This window comes from Staurois parvus, unplaced genomic scaffold, assembly GCF_062004578.1.
Source record: "Staurois parvus isolate SC_StPar_1 unplaced genomic scaffold, SC_StPar_1.0 ptg000851l, whole genome shotgun sequence".
NCBI lineage: Eukaryota > Metazoa > Chordata > Amphibia > Anura > Ranidae > Staurois > Staurois parvus.
In genome coordinates, this window is record NW_028318647.1 from 1 (window position 1) to 27,279 (window position 27,279).

Sequence of the window (27,279 nt, forward strand, 5' to 3'; positions counted from 1 at the left end):
GGGCCCCCTGCCACTTTGCGGCACACGATCAGAAAATTGTACAAAAAAAATATGGATTTGGAAGCGAGCGTACAATAATCTGATCGTTAGCACACAGCTTTCGTCCGAAATTATTCGAAGGAATAAGCACCAGATTGTACGGTTTTCATTTCATTAGTAGTTTAATACATTTCATCACTTCCAAATTTTTTTTTTTTTGTTCAGGAATTTTCATGTTTTTAGTAACCTTCACTGTCGATGTGACACTAGCATGCAAAAAAAAAACAAAACAAAAAAAAAAAAACGATTATTCGTCCGATATTCTCATCATGTGTGCGGGGCTTGCCCATCATGTAGCTAAAGGTGGACTTTGAGGCGTTATTCACACCTGAGCGTTGTGTACCTCCTCCATGCTGGAGGGGAGAAATTCAATGCGTCCAAAGCGCCTGAAGCTCCAAAAAGTTTTGGAGTTACTTCTGTAACTGGTTGGTTTTTGAAGGGTTTTTTTTTTTTTTTTTCCATTGAAATGCTCGATTCACACATTTTGTTGCATTTTTCTGCTCAAATGCAATAAATAAAACTAGATAATAAATGATACATTTTAATGATAAATTCCCCAAAATAAATATATTAACCCATAGCCTGGTTTTTTATTTTGTTAGGTGTTAGGGCTAAACCCTAACCCTGGTGTTATATAATATTAATATTAATAAATTATTATAATAATTAGAATAAATAATTATGATTTTATTTGGTTAATGTTGACCTCTAACCCTGGTGTTTTATTATATTATTATTATTATTATTATTATTATATATATATATATTTTTATATATATTATAATAAATTATGATTTTATTTGGTTAATAAAACCCTGGTGTTTTTATATTTTTATATATGCTGTTGAGGAGGGTCTGTCTTTTGCTGTCCAGCAGTGGGGTCCCCCCAAAATCTTAAACTGCAGTGGTATGTTGATGCCATGAAGGGGTCACCAGACATTGTTGGCACACATCACCCCAGTTGTCACTTGCAGAAGCCGTGTCGGTGAGGGACACTTCAGAGTTGGGTAAGGTTGGTTTTCAGAAGGCTTTTTTTTTTTGTTTTGATAACTGGTGAATGGAAGGCAAGAAGGCTCAGAATCTTAAAAACTGCAGTGGCTTGATGATGTCATGAAGGGGTCACCAAGCATTGTTGGCACACACCACCCCAGCTGTTACTTGTAGAAGCCGTGTTGTTGAGGGATACTTCAAGAGTTGGGTGAGGTTGGTTTTCAGAAGTTTTTTTTTTTTTTTTTTTAACTGGTGAATGGAAGGGGGAAAGCTCAGAATCTTAAAACTGATGATACGATGAAGGTGTCACCAAGCATTGTTGGCACACACCACCCACCCCAGTTGTCGCTTGTAGGAGCCTTGTCGGTGAGGGACACCCCAGAGTTAGGTAAGGTTGGTTTTCCGAAGGCTTTTTTTTTTTTTCTTCATAACTGGTGAATGGAAGGGGGAAGGCTCAGAACCTTCAAACTTCAGGACATGATGATACCATGAAGGGGTCACCAAGCATTGTTGGCACACACCACCCACCCCAGTTGTCGCTTGTAGGAGCCTTGTCGGTGAGGGACACCCCAGAGTTGGGTAAGGTTGGTTTTCCGAAGGCTTTTTTTTTCTTAACTGGTGAATGGAAGGGGGGAAGGCTTTACCTGAGCTTAAACTCTGATAGTGTCATATTTCATGTGTTTGGTGACATTTACTGAAAAGTGGTTCAGACAAAACTCAATTGATAGAAGAGCTGCAGTGGATCTCTGAGAAGACTTTGTTCTAGTTTCCCCTCACCAGCCCCTTGTGATCACTTTTTCTCGTAATGTAATGGGCAGAGTTCAATGGGCACCTCTTCATGTTTCCGACATTTCTCTTTCATTATCACTTGGTGTTATCAGTAGTATGATTTCATTTTTTATGACTTATGGGGAATAGCCAACCATATCTTCCTCCTTCTGTCTGTAATGCTGGTTCCTCGTTTCGCTTGTGTTTCTGAGCAGATTGGTGATACGACTAATAGAAGAAAACTACGGGACTTCCCAGTAGATACAATTCTGCCCTATACTGAGAACCTTACCAGGAATCTCCTGCATTTCTTTTAAAAGGGATAAATGCTCAAAATATGAGAGAAAGCAGAACATTCCAAAAAAGATGAAACTTCTGGCAACCGTTTCACTTTCTTGTACACTCTTCTCTGAAAGATGGGATTAAAATGGAACGGTTGACTGGAGCAGCCAATCGGGTTTCACGCTTTTGTCTGTAAACCCCAAAGAATGAGGATGATTTCTTCATTTTCTCAGCCGTTTTCTTGGCTTACGCTCCAGCAAGGACAGATTATGTAAGCTGCAACAGAATGGGAACTGTTGTCCTCAAAGTGTATGTGAACCCCAACATTGAGCTCCTTGTATTGGCTGCCTTTTGGTCTGTTAATATAGCTCAGCTTTGACAAACCTCTTCAGTGGCATGAGTGCAAAAAACTGTCCGTAAACTTGTCAGAAAACTTGTGAGATGATAACTTCCTACTGTCTGTGACCCAGAATGAAGCTTGGAAGCAAGAGGAAAGATACGATCCCCTTGGTCCTCAGAAATGGGGTGCCGGCGTTAAGGCTCACTCCTCCAGTGTGATAGTGTGTGTGTAGATGGGGGAACACCACACTCCCAGCCTGATTGTAGAAGGAGATGTCAAACGGCCTTAGCTAGCGCTGTTCCACAAACCTCCCCCCCCCTTTCCAACGCATTTCGCCCATCCCACAGGTCTATAAGTGCAAATATTTATCTATGAACTTGTCAGAAAACTTGAGATGATAACTTCCTGTGCTCTGTGACCCCGAAAGAAGCTTGGAAGCAAGAGGAAAGGTACGAACCCCTTGGTCCTCAGAAATGGGGTGCCGGCGTTCAATTGTAGAAGATGTCAGACGGCTTAGCTAGCGCTGTTCCACCAACCTCGCCCTCTTAACCTGGTTTTGCTCCACCCACCAGGGCTATAAGTGCAAATAATCATTGTGAACTGATAACTTCTTGTGCTCTGTGACCCAGAATGAAGCCCCCTAGTCCTCAGAAATGTGGTGCCGGCGTTCAAGCTCACTCCTCCAGTGTGACAATGTGTGTGTAGATGGGGGAACACCGCACTCCCAGCCTGATTGTAGAAGATGTCAAACGGCCTTAGCTAGCGCTGTTCCACAAACCTTGCTCCCCCTTCAACGCATTTCGCCAACCCCACCAGGTCTATAAGTGCAAATATTTATCTTATGAACTTGTCAGGAAACTTGAGCTGCTAACTTCCTGTGCTCTGTGACCCAGAATGAAGCTTGGAAGCAAGAGGAAAGGTAGGAACCCCTTGGTCCTCAGAAATGGGGTGCTGGCGTTCAATCTCACTCATCTGGCTGTGACAATGTGTGTGTACATGGGGAACACCACACTCCCAGCCTGACCAGATTGTAGAATGAGATGTCAGACGGCCTTAGCTAGCTCTGTTCCACAAACCTCACCCTCGTAATGTGGTTTTGCTCCACTCACCAGGGCTATAAGTGCAAATAATTATCTGTGAAGTGATAACTTCTTGTGCTCTCTGTGACCCAGAGTGAAGTTTGGAAACGAGGAAAGGTACGAACCCCTTGGTCCTCAGAAATGGGGTGCCGGCGTTCAGGCTCGCTCATCCAGTGTGACAATGTGTGTGTAGATGGGGGAACACCACACTTGCAGCCCGACCAGATTGTAGAAGATGTCAAACGGCGTTAGCGCTGATCCACAAATCTCACCCCCCCCTTTCCAACGCATTTCGCCCACCCCACAAGGTCTATAAGTGCAAATATTTATCTATGAATTTGTCAGAGAACTTGAGATGATAACTTCCTGTGCTGTCTGTGACCCCGAATGAAGCTTGGAAGCAAGAGAAAGGTACGACCCCCTCCGGTCTTCAGAAATGGGGTGCCGGCGTTCAGACTCCCTCATCCAGTGTGACAATGTGTGTGTAGATGGGGGAACACCACACTTCCAGCCTGATTGTAGAAGATGTCAAATGGCCTTAGCTAGCACTGCTCTACAAACCTCACAACCCCCCCCCCCCCCCGCCAACGTATTTCGCCCACCCCACCAGGGGTCTATAAGTGCAAATATTTATCTATGAACTTGTCAGAAAACTTCAGCTGATAACTTCCTGTGCTCTCTGTGACCCCCGAATGAAGCTTGGGAAGCAAGAGGAAAGGTACGACCCCCCCCCCCCCCCCGGTCTTCAAAAATGGGGTGCCAGTGTTCAAGCTCCTTCATCCAATCGTGACAATGTGTGTGTAGATGGGGGAACACCACACTTCCAGCCTGATTGTAGGAGATGTCAAACTGCCTCAGCCAGCACTGCTCCACAAACTTTGCTTCCCCCCCTTCAACGCATTTCGCCAACCACACCAGGTCTATAAGTGCAAATATTTATCTATGAATTTGTGAGAGAACTTGAGCTGATAACTTCCTGTGCTCTCTGTGACCCCGAATGAAGCTTGGAATCAAGAGGAAAGGTACGAACCCCTTGGTCCTCAGAAATGGTGTGCCGGCGTTCAGGCACACTCCTCCACCGGTGACAATGTGTGTGTAGATGGGGGACACCACACTTCCAGCCTGACCAGATTGTAGGAGATGTCAAACGGCCTTAGCTAGCTCTACTCCACAAACCTCACAACCCCCCTTTCCAACGCATTTCGCCCACCCCACCAGGTCTATAAGTGCAAATATTTATCTATGAACTTGTCAGAAAACTTGAGCTGATAACTTCCTGTGCTCTCTGTGACCCCGAATGAAGCTTGGAAGCAAGAGGAAAGGTACGACCCCCCCCCCCTCCCCCGGTCTTCAGAAATGGAGTGCCGGCATTTAGGCTCCTCATCCAGTGGTGACAATGTGTGTGTGGATAGGGAACGCCGCACTCCCAGCCTGACAGGGGTGTAGGAGATGTCAAAAGGCCTTACCTAGTGTCGCCGTCTAACGTGTTTCGCCCACCCATCAGGGCTATAAGTGCAATTAATTATCTGTGAACTTTTCCGAAAACTTGTGAGCTGATCACCCAGAATGAAGCTTGGAACACCGCTCTAAGCAAGAGGAAAGGTACGATCCCCCTGGTCTTCAAAAATGGGGTGCCGGTATTCAGGCACCCACATCCAGTGTGTGTAGATAGGGAACGTCGCACTCCCAGCCCGACCGGAGTGTATAAGTAGATGTTGAACGACCTCAGCCAGCGCTGCTCCACAAACCTGCCCCTCCAACGCGTTTTTCCCCGCCCACCAGGGCTTGGCCACAGACCTCTGTGACCAAGCCCTGGCGAAACGCGTTGGGGTGTAGTTTGAGGAGCAGTACTGGCTGAATCTGATTGACATCTCCTACATTCCGGTTGGGCTGGGAGTGTGGCATTCCCTATCTACACACAACTTCCAGTGCTTCCTGCTATGGAGGGGAGAAGAGAGGGAGGTGTTCTGTAGTCTTAACACACTTCATGTTCTAGGGTGACAACGCTGCTTCATAGATACAGTACAGTGAGTGACTGTTGTCACCCTACCACAAGAAATATGCTACTGGCAGGATCACTAGGTGAAAATAAAAAGCTGAATAAAAAAAACCAAATGCAGCCACCACATCTTAGGACTGGGGGGTTATTATGACATTTTGGGGTTTAGCGATGCTTTGATGAAGTCCTGAACTGTGCTAGCTGTGCCTAATAAAGGCAAGTAGTGGACAAGGGACAGGTCCCTAGTATTGCCTGCGGTCTCCATGCAGCTGATTCCTATTCCTGACTTGCATGTCTTCTTCTGCCCTGTGGAGGGGGCCATCTTGGTAGAGGAGCAGCATTTTTCTTCCTCATGTCAGAGCATCATTGGCATCTGTGGGATGAATAGTGGCCCATCATTGGTGTCAGTGGTAGGAATAGTGCCCCATCATTGGTGTCAGTGGGAGGAATAGTGCCCCATCATTGGTGTCAGTGGGAGGAATAGTGCCCCATCATTGGTGTCACTGGGAGGAATAGTGCCCCATCATTGGTGTCAGTGGGAGGAATAGTGCCCCATCATTGGTGTCAATGGGAAGAATAGTGTCCCATCATTGGTGTCAGTGGGAGGAATAGTGCTCCATCATTGCATACCTCAGTGGGAAGAATAGTGCCTCATCATTGGTGTCAGTGGGAGGAATAGTGCCCTATCATTGGTGTCAGTGGAAGGAATAGTGCCCCATCATTGGTGTCAGTGGGAGGAATAGTGCCCCATCATTGGTGTCAGTGGGAGGAATAGTGCCCCATCATTGGTGTCAGTGGGAGGAATAGTGTCCCATCATTGGTGTCAGTGGGAGAATAGTGCCCTATTGGTGTTAGTAGGAGGAATAGTGCCCTACTGTTTGTGACAAGTGGGAGGAATAGTGCCCCATCATTGGTGTCAGTGGGAGGAATAGTGCCCCATCGTTGGTGTCAGTGGAAGCAATAGTGCCCTATTGGTGTCTGTGGGAGGAATAGTCCCCCATCATTGGTGACAGTGGGAGGAATAGTCCTCCATCATTGGTGACAGTGGGAGGAATAGTCCCTCATCATTGGTGTCAGTGGGAGGAATAGTCCCTCATCATTGGTGTCAGTGGGAGGAATAGTCCCCCATCATTGGTGTCAGTGGGAGGAATAGTCCCCCATCATTGGTGTCAGTGGGAGGAATAGTCCCCCGTCATTGGTGACAGTGGGAGGAATAGTCCCCCATCATTGGTGACAGTGGGAGGAATAGTGCCCCGTCATTGGTGTCAGTGGGAGGAATAGTCCCCCGTCATTGGTGACAAGTGGGAGGAATAGTCCCCCGTCATTGGTGACAGTGGGAGGAATAGTCCCCCGTCATTGGTGACAGTGGGAGGAATAGTCCCCCATCATTGGTGACAGTGGGAGGAATAGTCCCCCATCATTGGTGTCAGTGGGAGGAATAGTCCCCCATCATTGGTGTCAGTGGGAGGAATAGTCCCCCATCATTGGTGTCAGTGGGAGGAATAGTCCCCCATGATTGGTGACAGTGGGAGGAATAGTCCCCCATTATTGGTGTCAGTGGGAGGAATAGTCCCCCCTGGGTTGGATAAATTTATGCAAATGTCCGCAGTTAGGAAATAGACTTGCAGCATATTTATGATGTAAATTGTTGATATTTTCCAGGACTCCCTTGTTCCTTCTGGCCCCGCTTGTGGCTCCCTCTGTTCCCCCGACCACTACCCAACGCCCTTCACCCCTCGGCTACGTCTGCCCGCGAGGAGCACACAGATTCCAATGGGTCGGCAGCCTGGTCCCCGAATTTGGCATCTCCAGCTCAAATGTGAAGATTCTTTCCACTCCAACAGAGTTCTACCAGGTCATGAAAGTGAGTATTCCCTGGGGGGGATGGGATGAGGAGAGTCACCCTCCTTAATATTTTCCTGTCTGTTCTGGGGGGGGAATGACACAATTTAGGAAAGCCGGAATCCATGATTCATTCATTGTATGATCCTCTGTATGCGTATGTTCTGTCGGTGACTAGTAGTTACAGATATTCCCATCTACTGTGTCAGTCTAATCTTTGATTGGAATTAAAGGAAAAGTTTGGTGTTTAAAAAAAAAAAAAAAACCCTCAAAAATACTCTCTAAGCTGCAGATCTCCCTCATTGGCCATAAGACCAAGAACTGATTGATCACATGATTACTTCTCAGTCTTCTTCAGAGCGGAGAGCAGTGACGGTCAGTCACCGGCTCTCTGCTCTGCATCTCCACCACTCACTGGTGTGCCGGGCTGGGGAGGGGGTGGGAGCAGCTGGCTCCGCCTCTAAGCCGCATGCACCTGTCAATATAGCAGATGGGTGAATCCTGACAATACTGTCAGTATCCTTCCAGAGCTTGGAGCACATCTTTTGGTGACTTAAAAAAAATTAACAACAAACTCACTGAGCTCCATTCTAGTTGGTCCATCAAGATGGTTGATATGTGTTCATACAGAAGTGTATCTGGGGGGTACAATATAAGCAGTGAAACAATAAAAAGACAAAGGAGCTCACTGATGTTGTGCATTCACTAAAAACAATTGTAATATTAAAACTATATAAGAGGCACTCGGGTGCGGTACAGGCAGGTCAGGCACATAACTGGGTCTCACTGGATTAGCAGATGCTGGGACAGGCGGTGCTGCCAGAGATGGTAATTGTAACGGAACCGGACCCCGACTGCACTAGGGTATTTCCGTTAGACTCCCGCTTCCCTGTCCGAATACAGATCCACGGACACCACCGCTGACCATACAAGACGAGACAGCACCAGACTTGTCTTAAAATAAAGCAGTTCACTTTCTGTTTTAACATAGATACAAGATATATACACAGGGCGGGGAAATACACCCAGTAACAGGAAACGCATCAGCAGGCCGTCTCATCAGGGGGAAGGGCTGCCGGAAACACCCCCCCACCAAGCCAGTACAAACACATATATCCCATAATAGTTTGCGCTCAAGCAAGGCATACAATAGAACAATGGGATACACTACCTGGCAGTAGACAATACACAAACCCATACATCCCATATTAGTTTGCTCCCAAGCAAGACACACAATAGAACAATCGTATGCATGGCAGTGAACAATGAACAACCCCCCCACCCCAATATTAGAACATTCCACCCTGTACCCCTAACAGGCACAGGGTGATTTACACATAATAGGGATATGGGGAGCTGAGACGGGTCTCCCCACCTCTCCAAAGGGGGCTGTGTTCCATGGGCCCCCCACCCAAAGTGACTACCGTCACAGTAATTGTCCTCCACGACTTTCTCCGGTAGACCATGGAAAGGATTGCTGGATGTCTGTGTCCTCAGGGAGATGATTCATGCCAGAGTTTAGCTGTAACAGCCAGCAGACACACTGACCCGCCATGAATAAAGGACGGGGTGATTATGTGGTGCCGAGGGGCTTTAAGTGGACATCTTGCCATCAATGGGCAAAGCACAGGATCTCTTCATAATTGGTCCTTCATTAGACACTGGAATCTGTCTCACCACATTCCCCACGGATACATTCCCAGGATCCTGAGCCTGGCAAGCTGACATCAGCAAGAAACATCAACTGGCATCCTGTACTCCAGGGGCTCCAAACTTTCTAATCAAAGGGCCAGTTTGTCTGTAACGGAACCGACCCAGACTGCAGGTGAGTACTTCCGTTAGGACTATCACTTCCCCGTCCGAACACCGACAACAGACACCACAGCCGACCATACAAGACTAGACGACACCAATCTTGAAGTAATCCAGAAAGTAGACTAGTTTATGTGAACACAGATACAAGATATAGACACTCAAAGGACAAATCCCCCCCTCCCGGCATAATGACACAGGACGGGGCAATCTACATTTTAGTAACAAGAGACACACAGGTATTCAAACTTCACTCCAGCAGACCGTCCCATCAGGAGGAGGGCTGCTGGAGACCCCCCCCCCCCCTCCCCACTAAGCTAATACACATAAACACATCCCATAATAGTTTGTTCCCAAGCAAGACAAACAATAGAACAATGGGATGCAGCCACATAACACCAAACAATTCACAACCCCCCACCCCACCCATCTCCTAGACCTGTGTACACAATATCAGGACAGATCACCCTGTACCCCTAACAGGCACAGGGTGACTTACACATGAGAGGAATATGGGGTGCTGAGACAGGGGTCTCCCCACTTCTCCAAAGTGAGCTGGGTTCCATGGGCCCCCCCCCCCAAAGTGACTCCCGTTACGTTGTCTTTCAAACCTTAGGGGGGGGGGTGGACTGTGGCCAGGGAGAGAGTAAATTTTTCCTGGCATCAGTGGGAGTAAAGATCACCACATTTGCTATTAGGAGGAGGAAGAGTGCCCCATCTCTGGTATCATTGGGAGGAATAGGGACCCATTATGGTGTCATTGGCGGAAATGGTGCCCCATTATTGGTGTCATTGGCAGAAATGGTGCCCCATTGTTGGTGTCAGTTGGCATAATAGTGTCTTGTATCAATTGGAGGAATAGTGCCCCAAAGGCTGAATAAAGGCAAACAAAGGGCCACAGTTTGGAGGTCACTTCTCAACTCGAACAGTCTCCTGACATCTGTACCAAAGAGGCTTAGTCAGAGACCACATAACCAGCGTTGGTATATGACCAGAAGTATACCATAGGCCTTGCATGTCTAACTGTCCTTCCAAGTTTAAAGCTGAATTCCAGAAATTCAGCAATTTTGCAAAAAGTAGAGGCACACTATGAGTTAAATCCAATTAGGTGCATGTCACCTCCAGGACTTATCTCTAACACTTATATGTGACCAGTTCATTGCACTCCTGGAGGATACACTCCGGCTGTGAGAAGAGAGAAGCACACAGGGCAGCTTTACCTGCCTCTCCACTCTGCTGCCCATTCACAGAAGCCTTTGTATTTTGTGAATGAGTTCACATATTACAAAGGCTTCTGTGAATGGGCAGAAGGAGGGGGGGGGGGGGCGGGCATAGTAGTTCCAGTGACTCTGCTCTTGAAGGAACAGATCATAGTGAGCAGCGTTGGAGCTCAAGTTTACAAGGCGGCAGGCACCTCGGTAGACCTAAAGCGGAGTTCCACCCAAGAGGGGAAGTTCAGCTTTAAGCCTTTGTCCCCCGCTCCCCATTAAGGATTGGCTCCTTTTGAAGAGCGTGGGGGGGCGGGTACCCGAATTTGGCAGGTACTCGCTCCCACTTCCGCTGCGATCTCCTAGGCCAGGGGTAGGCAACCTGAGAGCCGCAGGACTACAAGTTCCATCATGTCTCTGCAAGTCACAGCTGTAACTGTCAGTTTTGGAATCTTTGCAATGCCTCATGGGAAATGTAGGTCCACAACAGCTAGAGAGCCGCAGGTTGCCTACCCCTGGCCTAGGCGATCGGAAGCGGAAGTTGTCCACCCCCCTCCCCTCCCCTGTACTCTTGAGGGACACGTGACAGGTCCCAGAAGACTACGGGGCCATTCACAAAGCGCAGAGCTTCTCACGCATGCGCAGTGGGCACCCGGCTGTGATGCCGCAAGCAGGGGCGGACTGACAACTCATGGGGCCCCCGGGCAATAGGAGATCATGGGGCCCCTGTGTCCTTGCCCAAAATCAAAAAAGCCTATGAAAAAGGTACCAGGGGCATCTCATGGGCCCCCTACTGACCCCGGGCCCTCGGGCAGTGCCCGAGTTTCCAAATGGTCAATCCGCCCCTGGCCGCAAGCTGTCACAGCCGGATGCCCACACTGAAGATGCCGACGCCACGGAGAGAAGACGGCCGGTGAAACCAGCCGTGGTGAGGACACCGCTGGACCGAGGGACCGGTAAGTGGCTGTATTTTAAAAGTCAGCAGATACAGTTTTTGTAGCTGCTGACTTTTTTATTTATTTATTTATTTATTTATTTAGTTATTTTCAGGTGGAACTCCGCTTTAAGTCCACGGTGTGCTTGCAGCTTTTACAAAGTAGCTGAATTCCTGGAATTCAGCTTTAACCTCAGGCCCCGTTTGAATATTGTGACCGCATTATATTCTCTGATGGCAAACTTTGCATAAACGTCACTTTTTCCCCCCTCAGGCCCAGGTGAAGGCTGCTAAGAGGCGGATAACTATGGCATCGCTGTACCTTGGGACCGGCCCCCTGGAGCAAGAGCTGGTGAGCAGCAGATTTGAAGTCTGCGCCTACATGGGGGGGGGGTCACTTGCACTTGTTTTCCTTTAGAAATAGATTTGGTGGGGATTGCAGGGGCCGGTCTTTTCGCAATGTGGTTGTAACATTGAAAGGTGAACTTCTCCTTTAGCCCGGGTTCACACTAATGCGGTGCGGCGTATCGCATGTGATTCGCACAGGAACCGCACCTCATTCCTGTACAAATCACATGCGATTTGTGTGTTTGGAGCCGTACATTATGCATGGCTCTAATCGCAGCGCAGAAACAAACTCTCCTGCGCTCTGAGACCCACATAGGTGGCGGATAGATGGAACCAGAACTGGAAAAATTCGACCACCGGTGCATATAGGGTTGTGGAGCTCCAAACAAGGCTGGGGAAGCCCGACCAATACTGCAAAGAGAACAAAACAAAAAGCGCACCAACCTTGCGCATTACCTCAGTAACCAATTTTTATTAATTACAAAATGATACTCCCAAGCAGCGAAGTAATTCAAGCATGTAAGTCCTCAGAGGGACTGGAAAATTAGGCAGCCTGCGTGAGTCCCATCATAGTGGTAGGCACTCAGCGTACAGCTGACGCGTTTCGAAGGGCATCCCTTCTTCATCAGAGCTCTAATTCGCACCGCACCCGCACCAAAAATGTGCAGGACCCTTTTTTGGGTCTGCACTAGAATCGGATCGCACGGGTATTCACACCTCTGTGATCCGATTCTGCACATCGCACCGCGTTCTGCGGACCGCTTCGGGTGTTGTTAACATACACACCTGCAGCGGTGAAGAATTCGCACTGAAAACCCTGTGAATTCAGTGTGAATCCGGGCTTAGAGATGAAGTTTACTCTGCTTATATTTTGCATTCCCTAATTCCTCCCCCCCCCCCCCCCCCCCCCCCCATTTTTATATATATATAGATATAATATTATTATACAGTATTTATAAAGCGCCAACGGTTCACTCAGCGCTGTACATTACAAAGGGGGACAGAACATGTGACAGGACAATACCAATACAATGCAAACATGAGGGGATTGAGGGCCCTGCTTTTTCGAGCTTACAATCTAGGAGGGAGGGGATGGTGGCACAGGAGGAGATAGCTGTGGGGGATGGAGTGGTAGGAAGAGTGGAGGAGGTCGGCAAGTTAGCAGGGGGTGGGGTAGGCTTCCTGAAGAGATGGGTTTTCAGGGTGCGCCTAAAGGTGAGGAGAGTAGGTGATAATCTGATGGGTTGGGGCAGGGAGTTCCAGAGGATGGGTGACACCCTGTAGAAGTCCTGGAGGCGGGCATGGGAGGAGGAGACCAGGGAACTAGAGAGAAGGAGGTCTTGTGAGGAGCGGAGTGTGAGTGTTGGGCGGTACTTGGATATTAGGTCGGTGATGTAGTTCGGGGCAGTATGGTGGACAGCTTTGTACGTCAGTGTTAGGATTTTGAATTTGATCCGTTGCGCAATCGGAAGCCAGTGGAGGGATTGGCAGAGAGGGGTGGAGGACACTGAGTGGAGGCCAGTGGAGGGATTGGCAGAGAGGGTGGAGGAGGACACTGAGTGGAGGCCAGTGGAGGGATTGGCAGAGGGGGGTGGAGGACACTGAGTGGAGGCCAGTGGAGGGATTGGCAGAGAGGGTTGGAGGACACTGAGTGGAGGCCATTGGAGGGATTGGCAGAGAGGGTTGGAGGACACTGAGTGGAGGCCATTGGAGGGATTGGGCAGAGAGGGTTGGAGGACACTGAGTGGAGGCCAGTGGAGGGATTGGCAGAGGGGGGGTGGAGGACACTGCCAATCCCTCCACTGGCCTCCACTCAGTGTCCTCCACCCCCCTCTGCCAATCCCTCCACTGGCCTCCACTCAGAGGGGGGTGGAGGACACTGAGTGGAGGCCATTGGAGGGATTGGCAGAGAGGGGTGGCGGATACGGAGCGGTTGGAAAGGTGAATGAGTCTGGCAGCCGTATTCAGGATGGACTGAAGCGGGGATAGCCTGTGGTGAGGCAGGCCAGTGAGGAGGGAGTTGCAGTAGTCGAGTCGTGATATGATGAGGGAGTGGATGAGCTGTTTAGTGGTTTCTGGGGTTAGGAACGTGCGGATTTTGGCGGTGTTGCGGAGGTGGAGTCTGCGTGTTGCGGAGGTGGAGTCTGCGTGTTGCGGAGGTGGAGTCTGCGTGTTGCGGAGGTGGAGTCTGCGTGTTGCGGAGGTGGAGTCTGCGTGTTGCGGAGGTGGAGTCTGCGTGTTGCGGAGGTGGAGTCTGCGTGTTGCGGAGGTGGAGTCTGCGTGTTGCGGAGGTGGAGTCTGCGTGTTGCGGAGGTGAGTCTGCATGTTGCGGAGGTGGAGTCTGCATGAGTTTATTAAAGATTGGACTTGGGGCTGGAAGGATAGGTTGGAGTCCAGAATGACACCCAGTACTCTGGCTTGCGGGGCGGGTTTGATGGTGGCGTTGTTGGATGTGATATATATATATATAATTTGATTTTGCGCAGCCCTGCCTCCCTGTATCAGTAGTTCTACTATAGGGAGGCAGGAAAGTGGATAATTTCTAATTTTTGTGATGATTGGTCGGGTTGACATTAGGTGACACTTGGGAAACCTCTGTCCTGTCATCTTCTCTTGCCAGGTGGACTGTATAGAAGACGCGCTGTGCAGTACAGAGTGTGAAGACCTGCAGGTGTCTATACTGCTGGACTACACCCGAGGATCGCGGGGTCAGTGGCGGCCCCCTAGGAACAGGTTTATGGCACCTCCCTCTGATGTGATAACAGGCAGTCGGATGGTAATCACTGAAAACACTCTCTCATCACATAAGAGGATGGTGGCACGCAGCCTGTGATCAGTGTGATGTCATTTGTGGCGTGACACGGCCTGTTTTTAAAGTACAAATCCACCTTCAAGTAGATTTCTGGGGGCGGATCGATCAAAACTGGAGCAGACAGAATCCGGAGCAGCTGTGCATGTCAACCAATCATCATCGATCTTCAGCTTGTTCAGTTGAGCTTTGAAAATAAAAGACAGAAGCCGATTGGCTGAACACATCTTGATCCAGTTTTGACAAATTCCGGTTCTTTTGTGCAAGCTCCTCTTGGTGACGTAGCAGCGAATCCTCATTTTCATTTCCATTTCATTTTTTTGAGCTGTTACAGGTTCACTCCACCCTTTTTTTTTTTTCTTTTTTTTTTTTTTTTCAACCAGCGTGTTGAACGGAAAAAAAAGACAGATCGCTGCATCAACACACGCAATGTTGATTCAGCAATCTTTCCCACTGAGCCATTGGGGTGGACTTACTGAAGACAAATACACAGTGTACTTTGCAAGTGCAAAGCTTAGTAAATGATGTGAAGGTTCACTTTTGTAAAGAATACCCGATTAGGTTCAAGGAAAATGGGGGAAAAAAAGCATTTTTGCTTGCATCTGATTGGACGATGGAAATCAGCAGAGCCCTCCCCTCATTTACTAAGCTCTAGAGCAGGGGTGGGCAACTGTGGCCCTCCAGCTGTTGTAGAACTACAAGTCCCATGAGGCATTGCAAAACTGACAGTTACAAGCATGACTCCCAAAGGAAGAGGCATGATGGGACTTGTAGTTCACCAACAGCTGGAGGGCCACAGTTGCCCACCCCTGCACTTGCAGAACGCGACTGAACTTACAAAATGCACAGTCTATTTGCCGTTAGTAAATCCACCCCATTGTATTCTGACAGGGGGACCCTCCCCCCCCTTGCCAAAATACACTGATCAGCTCTTGCAGCCATTGGCTGAAAGCTTGGATCAAATGCTGGTTTTTCAGCATGCCCGTTTGATAGAAGCTGGTCATTACAACGGCTTCTGTTGAACGGACAGCTGTACACATGGGCCGAGCGTTGGCTAGTTCATGATGATCTGGCCAATTTTTGGCCCTTGTGTACCGGGCTTCACACCGGTATTTTGGGGTGTAACATGTAACCTGTTGCCAAGCAACCCCCCACCCCCAGGACACAGAGATCTGTGATTGAATGAACTGCAAGAACCCCAAGCGGACTTCCACTCATCCTGTCAAAAAATAAAAGTGAGCAGCTACAAAAACTGTAGCTGCTGACTTTTAAAACAGCCGCTTACCTGTCCCTCGGTCCTGTGGTGTGTCCCCCGCAGCCTGTTTCACCGGCCGTCCTGTATTTCAGGAGGCCGGCATCTTCAGTGTGGGCACCCGGCTATACAGCTTGCGGGTACCCACTGCGCATGCGCGAGTAGCGCTGCGCTTCATGAATGGTCCTGTAGGCTTCTGGGACCTGTCAGGTGTCCCAAAAGACTACAGGGAGGGAGGGAGGACACCTTCTGCTTCCGATCGCCTAGGCCAGTGGTAGGCAACCTGCGGCTCTCTAGCTGTTCTGGAACTACATTTCCCATGAGGCATTGCAACATTACAAAACTGACAGAGCTATGACTTGCAGAGGCATGATGGAACTTGTAGTCCTGCAACAGCTGGAGAGCCGCAGGTTGCCTACCCCTGGCCTAGGTGATCGGACCGGACGTGGGAGCGGGTACCTGTCAAATATGGGTACCCGCCCCCCAAAGGTGCCAATCCTTAATGGGGAGCGGTCCTTAAGCAGAACGTCCCCTTTTTGGGTGGAACTCTGCTTCAAATTTCCTACTTGAATGTGTATCCTTTGTATATCATTTTAAATGTCCCCCTGAAGACCATTGCAGGTAGAGCCAATTCCCTAGCACAGTCCCCTTCCCTCCTTACGCCTTCTCCTCTTCTTTCTAATTGCTGTCTGTGCTGGCCCAGCTCCTCCACCCCTCGTTTCAGTTCCTTTTATGTAGCTACCAGTGAAGGGGGATACTATAGAGCAGCTATTCTCAACCAGGGTTCCGTGGAACCCTAGGGTTTCTCTAAATGTGGCAAGGGGTTCCCTAACCTGTGGCTAACTGACCTCCCATCTAATGGTGCCTGCATAGTTCCGGGTGTAACCAGTGGTGCATTTAGGTTTTGTGCTGCCCTAGGCAACACAAAGATCGTCTGCCCCCATGAACACGAACCAACACCACCACCCCCCTTCCCCCTCCCGCGGAGAGAGCCTCACATTGACCAACAACACCCCCCCCTTTCCCCACATCCCCGGAAACGAGAGTCAGGCTCTACATACACCATCAAGCAGCCCCGCAGCCTCTCTCAGATCCCACCTGGTTCCCATGGCTCGCGTGTCCCTTCTTCCATCCCATCTTCTGGGAGGATAGGCTGTCCCCCTGAAAAATGGCGCCCTAGGCAAGTAAATACCCCCTGGGTCTAACGCCATTTGGTGGAGCCAGCGGTATGACTGCAAAGATGTTGTTCGGGTTACCCTGTAAGGGCGTTCTTGCCCCTTACCACCACCATTGTAAGGAGCATTTTCCCAATGACCCCCGATGGACTTATCTTACCAGAGATTCCCTGAGAATTCATGAAAGGGTTCCTCTGGGTTAAGAAGGTTGAGAAAAGCTGCGTAGTGTGTCACTTGAGTCTGTAGAGGCTGCTGACATCACATCCAAGATGGCAGCACCCAGCGCAGTCTCGAGGCTTTTGGGTGTTTTGCACAAGGGAGGCTTTCACAGGTAAATAAAATAAATGCACATAAAATCCTATGGAAATGAATGGTGACCGGTTCTCTTCAAAGGTGGAGTTGTCCTTTAAATCACAGGTCGGTCATTTCAGGCAGTTGCACGGAGCCATTTTATTTTTAATTAAACTTTTTTTGTGGAACTTTATTACAGGTAAGAAGAATTCCCGCAGCATGCTGCTCCCTCTACTGCGTAAATACCCAGACAGAGTGCGCGTGTCGCTCTTCCATACACCCAACTTGCGCGGCCTTTTGCGAGCGCTGACGCCGGAGAGGTTTAACGAGACCATCGGCCTGCAGCACATGAAGGTCTATCTGTTCGATGACAACGTCATCCTTAGCGGGTAAGAGCACCAGAGGCACCACAGCAGAGACGCTCTAGATTCAGGCTTTATAATTAGATGAAGCAGTATATAGGCGGGGGCTGGGGGGCCATCAGATATCAGCACTTCTTCCATCAGACGATGCTTAACCCCTTCACGCCGGCGCCTCCCGGCCCTTTAAGGGTTCCAGGAGGCGGGCGGGGTTTAGGGTCATGTGACCGCCGTGTCACGGCGGTCACATGATTGGGAAAGGTCCCAATCGAAAGAGGAGATCGGGACCTTTCCGTGAGTATCTGACGTGTTCTGGGAGCGCGCAGGGCGCGCGCTCTCAGCACATATGTTTTTAATAGAACGCAAATGTGCGGCCGCTCGGTGTCTAGGCCCAGACACCGGGAGGCTGCACATTTGCGTTCGGCTGGCTTGAGGAGGTTAAAGCTGAAGTTTATTTTTATAGACTTCTATTTAATCTACCTACGTGGTTTTTATAACAGAAACTAAGAAGTGCGGGGTTTTTTTCATTGTTTCAGGTGTTTTTTGTTTTATTTAGCAAAAAACGAAAAACTCAGTGGTGATGAAATACCACCAAAAGAAAGCTCTATTTGTGTGAAAAAAATGATACAAATTTCATTTTTATAGCAAAAAAAAAAAAAAAATCTCAGCGGTGAATAAATACCACCAAAATAAAGTTTTATCTGTCTCAAAAAATGATAAAAAATTCATATGGGTACAGTGTTGCATGACCGCGCAATTGTCATTCAAAGTGTGACAGCGCTGAAAATTGTCTGGGGCAGGAAGGTGGTACAAGTGCCCGGTATTGAACGGGTTAAATACATAGGCCACTGAAAGGTAAATATATTGTCTTTACTTTTACAGGCCGTCTTGTGTGTTGACAGGGTCACTTTAAAATTCATTAAAGTGGTTCTAAAGTCTATACATTAGGGCGGGGGTCCCCAAAACTTCTAAAGATTGGATCGGTTTACTGTCCTTCAGACTTTAGGGGGGCCGGACTGTGCCCAGCGAGAGTAAACTATGCCCAATCTTGGGTATTAGGGGGAGAATAGTTGGTGTCAGTGGAAGGAATTGTGCCCCTTTGGTTGGTGTCAGTGGAAGGAATTATGCCCCATCGTTGGTGTCAGTAGGAGTAGTGTCTTTTGAGTGTGGGTGGAAGCTGGAGTACCCAGAGGAAACCCACGCAGGGAACAAAAACAGAGCGCACCAACCTTGCGCATTACCTCAGTAGGCAAGAAATACATTAATAAAGAGATATACTTACAAGACTAGCAATATAAAAGGCATATAACATCCAAGTACAAAACAATGGATTAGGAGACACGTGCAAATCCCATCAAGCGCTCTGAGGAAGAAGGGACCCCCCTTCGAACGCGTCAGGAAGGACCCTGAGAGTGTCTCTCCCCTCTTTATGGAATTTGCACATACCTCCTAACCCAGTGTTTTGTGCTTGGATGTTATACTCACAAGAGTAGCAATATAAAAGGCATATAACATCCAAGTACAAAACACTGGGTTAGGAGATACGTGCAAATCCCATCAAGAGGAGAGAGGCTCTCAGAGTCAAGCTGATGCGTTTCGCAGGCGTTGGTCCCTTCTTCCTCAGAGTCTCCTAACCCAGTGTTTGGTACTTGGATGTTATACTCACAAGAGTAGCAATATAAAAGGCATATAACATCCAAGTACCAAACACTGGGTTAGGAGCAGGGGCGGACTGACAACTCATGGGGCCCCCGGGCAATAGGGGATCATAGGGCCCCTGTGTCCTTGCCCAAACTCAAAAAAAACCTATGAAAAAGGTACCAGGGGCATCTCATGGGCCCCCTACTGACTTCGGGCCCTCGGGCAGTGCCCGAGTTTCCAAATGGTAAGTCCGCCCCTGGTTAGGAGACACGTGCAAATTCCATCAAGAGGGCAGAGAGGCTCTCAGGGTCGAGCTGATGCGTTTCGAATGGGGGATTCCTTCTTCCTCAGAGCTCTTGATGGGATTTGCACGTATCTCCTAACCCAGTGTTTGGTACTTGGATGTTATACTCACAAGAGTAGCAATATAAAAGGCATATAACATCCAAGTACCAAACACTGGGTTAGGAGATACGTGTGAATCCCATCAAGAACTCTGAGAAAGAAGGGACCCCCCCCCTGTGAAACACATCAGCTTGACACTGAGAGCCTCTCTCCCCTCTTGATGGGATTCGCACGCGTCCCCTAACCCAGTGTTTTGTACTTGGATGTTATATCCTTTTTATATTGCTACTCTTGTGAGTATATCTCTTTATTAATACATTTTATTATTTATTTTTATTATTTATATTTATTGCCTACTGAGGTAATGCGCAAGGTTGGTGCGCTCTGTTTTTGTTCTCTACCACAGTCCGTATTGAGCTTCCTCAGCTAGAGCCGCACAACCTTTGATCAGGGTTGGACGAACTTTACAATTTCTAATCATATACTGTCTGATCGTCCTTCGTCTGATTTGGGTCCCTGAGCGCAGGAGGTGTTGGATTTGTGAAACCCACGCAGGCACAGGGAGAACATGCAAACTCCAAGCAGGCAATGCCGTGTGTTGGGATTCACACCTAGTGCTGCCAGGTGGAAGTGCTAACCACTTAGCCGCTGTGCCTCCCCATCTTATAATGAGTCTGACAGGCTGGAGGCTACACAAACGAAGGATAGACATCGAACGTTTCAGATGAATATTAAGCGGTTTGTTTTGCCTTCAGCTCTTAACATGTTTAGAACCTCCCGCGACCCAGAATGCAACACTCTCATCCCTTGGACATGTTTCTAATTATCCTTTTATAAGATGATCGATTCCATGTAATGAGCTGCTTTTAGTGGAAGTCATAAAGTAAACAGATTAAAAAATGTTGGGCAACACCCTTAATAACCGTAACAAGTGGAAGCATGCAGGTAATATGTGGAGGTATCCTAATTATAGAACATCTTGTACTACAAAACTATTATGTAAACATTTCCCAGCATTGCCCAAAAGTGAACCCAGATTTTTCCGCTTTCCTTAAAGCAGAATTCCAGTTCAATAAAAAAAAAAAAAAGTCAGCAGCTACAAAAACCGTAGCTGCTGACTTAAAATACAGCCACTTACCTGTCCCTCGGTCCAGCGGCATCCTCACCACCGCTGGTTTCATCAGCTGTCTTCTCTCCCCGGTGCCGGCATCTTTACTGTGGGCACCCGGCTGTGACAGCTTGCAGCTTCACAGCCGGGAGCCCACTGCGCATGCGCAAGAAGCGCTGCGCTTTGTGAATGGCCCCGTAGTCTTCTGGAACCTGTCACGTGTCCCAGAAGACTACGGGGAGGGAGGGGGAAGGACAGCTTCCGCTGCTTGCTGTGGGGGCACCCAACAGGAGCTCAGGCAGAGACCCGAGAAGAGGAGGATCCGGCCTGCTCTGTGCAAAACCACTTCGCAGAGCAGGTAAGCATAGACATGTTTGTTTTTTAATGTAAGCCTTTTAAAATCACATTAAATACATTCCTCAGTAGCCACAAACGATATAAATCCACTTTGTGCACCATATGCCTTTGCCATCCCAGATATTACCTTGTAAAAGTAAACCGTGACATCATCATTGTGCTGAACATAGCCCGTGCAGAGCTGTGGGAGGGGCCCAGCAGGCTCCCCCCATTACAGGAGGGTTAGAGACAAGACCAGTCACCCTGCACAAAGAGAGCTGAGCAGTGGGAGAGGCCTAACAGGCTCCACCCACTTCAGGCTGCCTGAAAAAAGCTACAAGGGGCGGAGACAAGACCAGTCACCCTGCACAAAGAGAGCTGAGCAGTGGGAGAGGCCTAACAGGCTCCACCCACTTCAGGCTGCCTGCAAAAAGCTACAAGGGGCGGAGGAAAGACCAGTCATGCACAAAGAGAGCTGAGCTGGGGGAGGGGCCTAACGAGCTTCACCCACTGCAGGCTGTTTGCAGAAAGCTACAAGGGGTGGAGACAGGACCAGTCATTCTGCATAAAGTGAGAGCAGAGCTGTGGGAGGGGCCTAACAGGCTCCACCCACTGCAGGCTGTCTGCAAAAGGCTACAATGGGCGTAGATAAGACCAGTCACCCTGCACAAAGAGAGCAGAGCAGTGGGAGAGGCCTAAAAGGCTCCACCTACTTCAGGCTGCCTGCAAAAAGCTACAAGGGGCGGAGACAAGACCAGTCACCCTGCACAAAGAGAGCTGAACTGTGGGAGAGGCCTAACAGGCTCCACCCACTTCAGGTTGCCTGCGAAAAGCTACAAGGGGCAGAGACAAGACCAGTCACTCTGCACAAAGAGAGCTGGGCTGGGGGAGGGGCCTAACAGGCGCCACCCACTTCAGGCTGCCTTCAAAAAGCTACAAGGGGTGGAGATAAGACCAGTCTTTCTGTATAAAGAGAGAGCAGAGCTGTGGGAGGGGCCTAACAGTCTCCACCCACTGCAGGCTGCCTGCAAAAGGCTACAAGGGGTGTAGATCAGACCAGTCACCCTGCACAAGAGCAAGCAGCAGTGAGCGGTCTTGATTACAGCTAAAGTCTCACACTGGATCACTGCACAGACCTGGAAGTACTCCCCCCACTGTGGAAATTCACTCCTGGCGACCGATGTAACTGGCACAGAAAGTGAGGGAAAATCCAAAGTTTTGAGTTGTCATCAGAAAAGTGAAAAAAACAAGAAAAAAGGGAAATCTCACAAGAACAGAAGGGGAATCTTCCAGTGACGGCAGTGACCTGTCCTGGTGACCACTGACACTGGAACTGAAAGTGATGGGATATCCAGACTTTGGAGTTGTTACCAGAAAAGTAAAGTAGCCGTCCAATGGAGGCCCTGTATTGGTGACAACTCAGAGGGGTATCTCCCTCACTTTGGAAATGTTTCCTCTCTGTTGTGTCTACAGGACCAGGAAATAAAGGGGAATCTCTCAGCAGATGGGCAGACGGTGTTCTCAGTGAAAGGTCAGCCTCATCATTTCCTTGTAGTGTGAATGTTACCCTGAGGACGGATTTGTCATTTCAAGGAAAAGATTTCTGAAAAACATTTACTATTTGAATGTTTCTTCCTCTGTGGTCATCCCTCCTACATGGCGCACCGCGATACAAAGCTGCCCTCACCTTTCCGGATTCTTCCTAGTACAGGCTCTCTGTGCACAACTCTGCCAAACGGACACATTGTGGATGGTTTTAGTTTTTACACTAAATGTCGTCTCTTTGCTGATAGTACAGTAGATACGGTGGAAGGAAAAAGTATGTGAACCCCTTGGAATTGACTGGTTTTTCTTCAGTAAGTTGCCATAAAACGTTATCTGATCCTCATCTAGAGCCATACATGGATTAAAATTCGCTCAGTTCAGCAGGGACTGGCCAAGATTCCATCCATTCTATGGGTAGGCTGGTTGTTCTGAAGTCAATCCGTCAATCAACTTCAGTACAACCAGCCTGTCAGATTTTTTTCTTTTTTGCATGTAATCACTGCTGGAGGATATAGCAGCAAGCAGTATTCATCATTGTGTCCTGCTGCCAGGGAAGGGTCCCCGCCGGCAGAACACAATAGCGCTGCAGGACTGACTGTGTTGATGGGGGAATCCAAGCCATTCTCTTTTCTTTCCCCCGTGGAAAAAATAACTGTAATCTATGGCTTCCCTAATGCCAGCCAAAGACCGTTCAAACCTCAGCCAGATTCATACCATGTATGGGCACACTAAATGTCCCAAGTCCCCCCCCCCCCCCCCCTTTTTTTTTTTTTTCTTTACTCCTCTCCCCCCCCCCCCTTTTTTTTTTCTTTACTCCTCCCCCCCCTTTTTTTTTCTCTACTCCTCCCCCCCCTCCTCTCCCTCCTCCCCCCCTCCTTCTCCCTCCCCCTCCTCCCCCCCTCCTTCTCCCTCCCCCCCTCCTTCTCCCTCCCCCTCCTCCCCCCCTCCTTCTCCCTCCCCCTCCTCCCCCCCTCCTTCCCTCCCCCTCCTCCCCCCCTCCTTCTCCCCCTCCCCTCCTTCTCCCTCCCCCTTCTCCCTCCCCCTTCCCCTCCCCCTTCTCCCTCCCCCTTCTCCCTCCCCCTCCTCCCCCTTCTCCCTCCCCCTCCTCCCCCTTCTCCTCCCCCTCCTCCCCTTCTCCCTCCTTTTCCCTCCCTTCTCCCTCCCTCTCCCTTCTCCCCTTCTCCCTCCCTCCCTTCTCCCTCCCTCCCTTCTCCCTCCCTCTCCCTTCTCCCCTTCTCCCTCCCTCCCTCTCCCTCCCTCTCCTTCTCCCCTTCTCCCTCCCCCTCTTTCTCCCCCTCCTCCTTCCCCCTCCTTCCTCCCCTTCTCTCTCTCCCCTTCTCCCTCCCCCTCCTTCTCCCCCTCCTCCTTCCCTTCTCCCTCCCCCTCCTCCTTCCCTTCTCCTTCCCTTCCCCCTCCCCCTCCTTCCTCTTCTCCCTCCCCCTCCTTCCCTTCTCCCCTTCCTTCTCCCCCCCCCACCCCTCCTCCTCCTCCTCCTTCTCCCCCCCCCTCCTCCTCCTTTCCCCCCCCCCCCTCCTCCTCCTCCCCCCCCCCCCCCCTCCTCTCCCCCCCCCCCCCCCCTCCTCCTCCTCCCCCCCCCTCCTCCTCCTCCCCCCACCTCCTCCTCCTCCTCCCCCCCCCTCCTCCTCCCTCCTCCTTCTCTCCCCCCCCCCCTCCTCCCTCCTTCTCCCCCCCCCCTCCTCCTCCCCATCTCCCCCCCCCCCTCCTCCTCCTTCTCCCCCCCTCCTCCCTCCTTCTCCCCCCCCCCCCCCCTCCTTCTCCCCACCCTCCTCCTCCTCCTTCTCCCCACCCTCCTCCTTCTCCCCACCCTCCTCCTCTTTCTCCCTCCCCCTCCTCCTTCCCTTCTCCCTCCCCCTCCTCCTTCCCTTCCCTTCTCCCTCCCCCTCCTCCTTCCCTTCCCTTCTCCCTCCCCCTCCTCCTTCCCTTCCCTTCTCCCTCCCCCTCCTCCTTCCCTTCCCTTCTCCCTCCCCCTCCTCCTTCCCTTCCCTTCTCCCTCCCCCTCCTCCTTCCCTTCCCCCTCCTTCCCTTCCTTCTCCCTCCCCCTCCTCCTTCCCTTCCCCCTCCTCCTTCCCTTCCCCCTCCTTCCCTTCCCCCTCCCCCTCCTTCTTCTCCCCCCCTCCTCCTCCTTCCCCCCCCCCCTCCTCCTCCTTCCCCCCCCCCCCCCTCCTCCTTCCCCCCCCCCCCCTCCTCCTCCTTCCCCCCCCCCCTCCTCCCCTCCTCCTCCTCCTCCTCCTCCTCCTCCTCCTCCTCCTTCTCCTCCTCCTCCTCCTCCTCCTCCTCCTCCTCCTTCCCCCCCCCCCCTCCTCCTCCTCCTCCTTCTCCCTCCTCCTCCTTCTCCCCCCCCCCCCCCTCCTCCTCCTCCTCCTTCTCCCCCCCCCCCCTCCTCCTCCTTCTCCCACCCTCCTCCTCCTTCTCCCCACCCTCCTCCTCCTTCTCCCCACCCTCCTCCTTCCTCTCCCCACCCTCCTCCTCCTCCTCCTTCCTCTCCCCCCCCTCTTTCTCCCTCCCCCCCTCCTTCTACTTCCCTCCCCCTTCCCCCTCCCCCCCCCCCCCCCCCAGGCTCTGCAGGAGGGATTCCCCCATCAACACTAGTTATTAATAATGCATTGTTTGCTGTCTCCATAGGTAAAGCTTTATTGGTCATTTTGGTTCTTTTGCAGAGCGAACCTCAGCGACTCCTACTTCACCAACCGCCAAGACCGCTACATCCTGCTGCAGGGCTGCGCGCAGCTGGCCGACTTCTTTAGTGAACTGGTGGAGGCGGTCGGAGATGTGTCTCTGCAACTACAGCCAGATGATTCCATGGAGGTAGAAGAAGGCATGGAACACCCGTATCAAGGTGGGACATTCCTCACTCTGCAACCCTAAACTAGTTCCCTATAGGTAGCAGTGATGGAAGTGCTTCTAAAGTCCTCATTTTTTTCACCTTAAAGAAGTATGGCCAGAGCTTTTGTCAATACTTCTCTTCTGGGTCACAGGAGTGCACTTCATTTCTGCCCTCCTGTGACCTGGATTCAGCTGACAGTGGGTTAAAGCCTGCTGTTGGCTGATGTCACAGAACTGGTCCAGGCTCTGCAGGGATCCTGACAATAATGTCCGGATCCACCCAGGTGTCTGACCAGTAGCTGGCTGAACATGTACCACTGAGAGCATAATCCAGCCATTCTCGCCTCCTCCCCAGCACGATGCTCCAGTGAGCACTGGAGGGCAGAACAGAGAGTGGTGACTGACAGTTGCTGCTCTTTGCTCAGAGGGGACTTGAGAGCTGAGCGATCAGCTTTCTTTGATCACTCAGTTCTCGGTGTAGAGCTGGCGCTGGACAGCTGCAGTATTGGATCGATCCTGTAGTCATCTAGATTAGTATAAGTGTTTTTCTATTTTTCACTTTTTTTTTTTAATACATTCTCTACATTATTGTAAAAAAAACTTCTCAATAACTCTCCTACCCGGCCCTATCCCTAAACATGACCTGACTCCTGTCACTGTTCCAGCACTGTCCCGGCCGCAGCACCGCTTTGCTCACTTCCTGGTCTTACAGGAGACTCTGAGAGCAGCGAGAGCCATAGGCTCCTGCCGCTGTCAGTCTAACTCCTGTGAGGAGGAAGCCCGGGGTCATTGCTTACCCACGCTGTGTGTGTCTGTGGACGCACACAGCCTGGCTCTGGAGCACGTGCACATGGTTAAGGAGGCACCTGGAGGAAGGGGGACCGGACTGCGCCAGTGGGGTACTGCCTGAAATGGAGGTGAGGGACCGCTCTGTGCACAAAGCATGTAAGCATAACCTCCTTTAATATCACTTGAAGTTGCTAAAACTTGTCTTTTTTATTATTTTTGTCCAAAAGGTGAACCTTCAAGGCAGCACTTCCATTCTGGTCTCCATGGTGTCAGAATATTTAGGAAATCTGGTCAAACAAACATGCTGAAACCGCATCTGCGTGACGACGGGCCCTTGGCTGCAGTGCTATCGTAGCACAAGACCACTAGTGCATGTGATGTGGGGGGAGGACACTTCTTCGGCTTGGCCATACATTATACAATTTTCCTGAGATTTTTGCTTTGGGTTTGACCTCCTATTACCGTATTTTTCACTCCATAAGACGCACTTTTTTCCCCCCAAAAAAGGGGGGAAAATGTCAGTGCGCCTTATGGAGCGAATGTAAAGCCGGCCGGTCCGGTATTTCTGCCGCCACCATGTCAGAATATCAGGCCGGCCGCTCAGCTCTTCTCTCCTGCAGGGCCTTACCTGTCATCTCCTGTACTGTGTCCGCAGTCTCTGGTCATCTCCTGTACTGTGTCCGCAGTCTCTGGTCATCTCCTGTACTGTGTCCGCAGTCTCTGGTCATCTCCTGTACTGTGTCCGCAGTCTCTGGTCATCTCCTGTACTGTGTCCGCAGTCTCTGGTCATCTCCTGTACTGTGTCCGCAGTCTCTGGTCATCTCCTGTACTGTGTCCGCAGTCTCTGGTCATCTCCTGTACTGTGTCCGCAGTCTCTGGTCATCTCCTGTACTGTGTCCGCAGTCTCTGGTCATCTCCTGTACTGTGTCCGCAGTCTCTGGTCATCTCCTGTACTGTGTCCGCAGTCTCTGGTCATCTCCTGTACTGTGTCCGCAGTCTCTGGTCATCTCCTGTACTGTGTCCGCAGTCTCTGGTCATCTCCTGTACTGTGTCCGCAGTCTCTGGTCATCTCCTGTACTGTGTCCGCAGTCTCTGGTCATCTCCTGTACTGTGTCCGCAGTCTCTGGTCATCCCCTGTACTGTG

The 27,279-nt window shown here is 50.3% G+C and overlaps 1 protein-coding gene across 1 annotated transcript in view; it reads left to right on the plus strand.

Moving 5' to 3' along the window:
- Positions 1–4,190: 4,190 nt before the first annotated feature.
- Positions 4,191–27,279, plus strand: part of PGS1 (phosphatidylglycerophosphate synthase 1) — a 71,831-nt gene continuing 48,742 nt past the window's right edge. Inside the window, exons 1-6 of the mRNA XM_089655582.1 lie at positions 4,191–4,216; positions 7,160–7,361; positions 11,568–11,645; positions 14,262–14,349; positions 17,368–17,557; positions 25,181–25,359. Coding sequence (XP_089511708.1) covers positions 4,191–4,216; positions 7,160–7,361; positions 11,568–11,645; positions 14,262–14,349; positions 17,368–17,557; positions 25,181–25,359 — 763 coding nt within the window. The remainder of the gene's footprint in view (positions 4,217–7,159; positions 7,362–11,567; positions 11,646–14,261; positions 14,350–17,367; positions 17,558–25,180; positions 25,360–27,279) is intronic.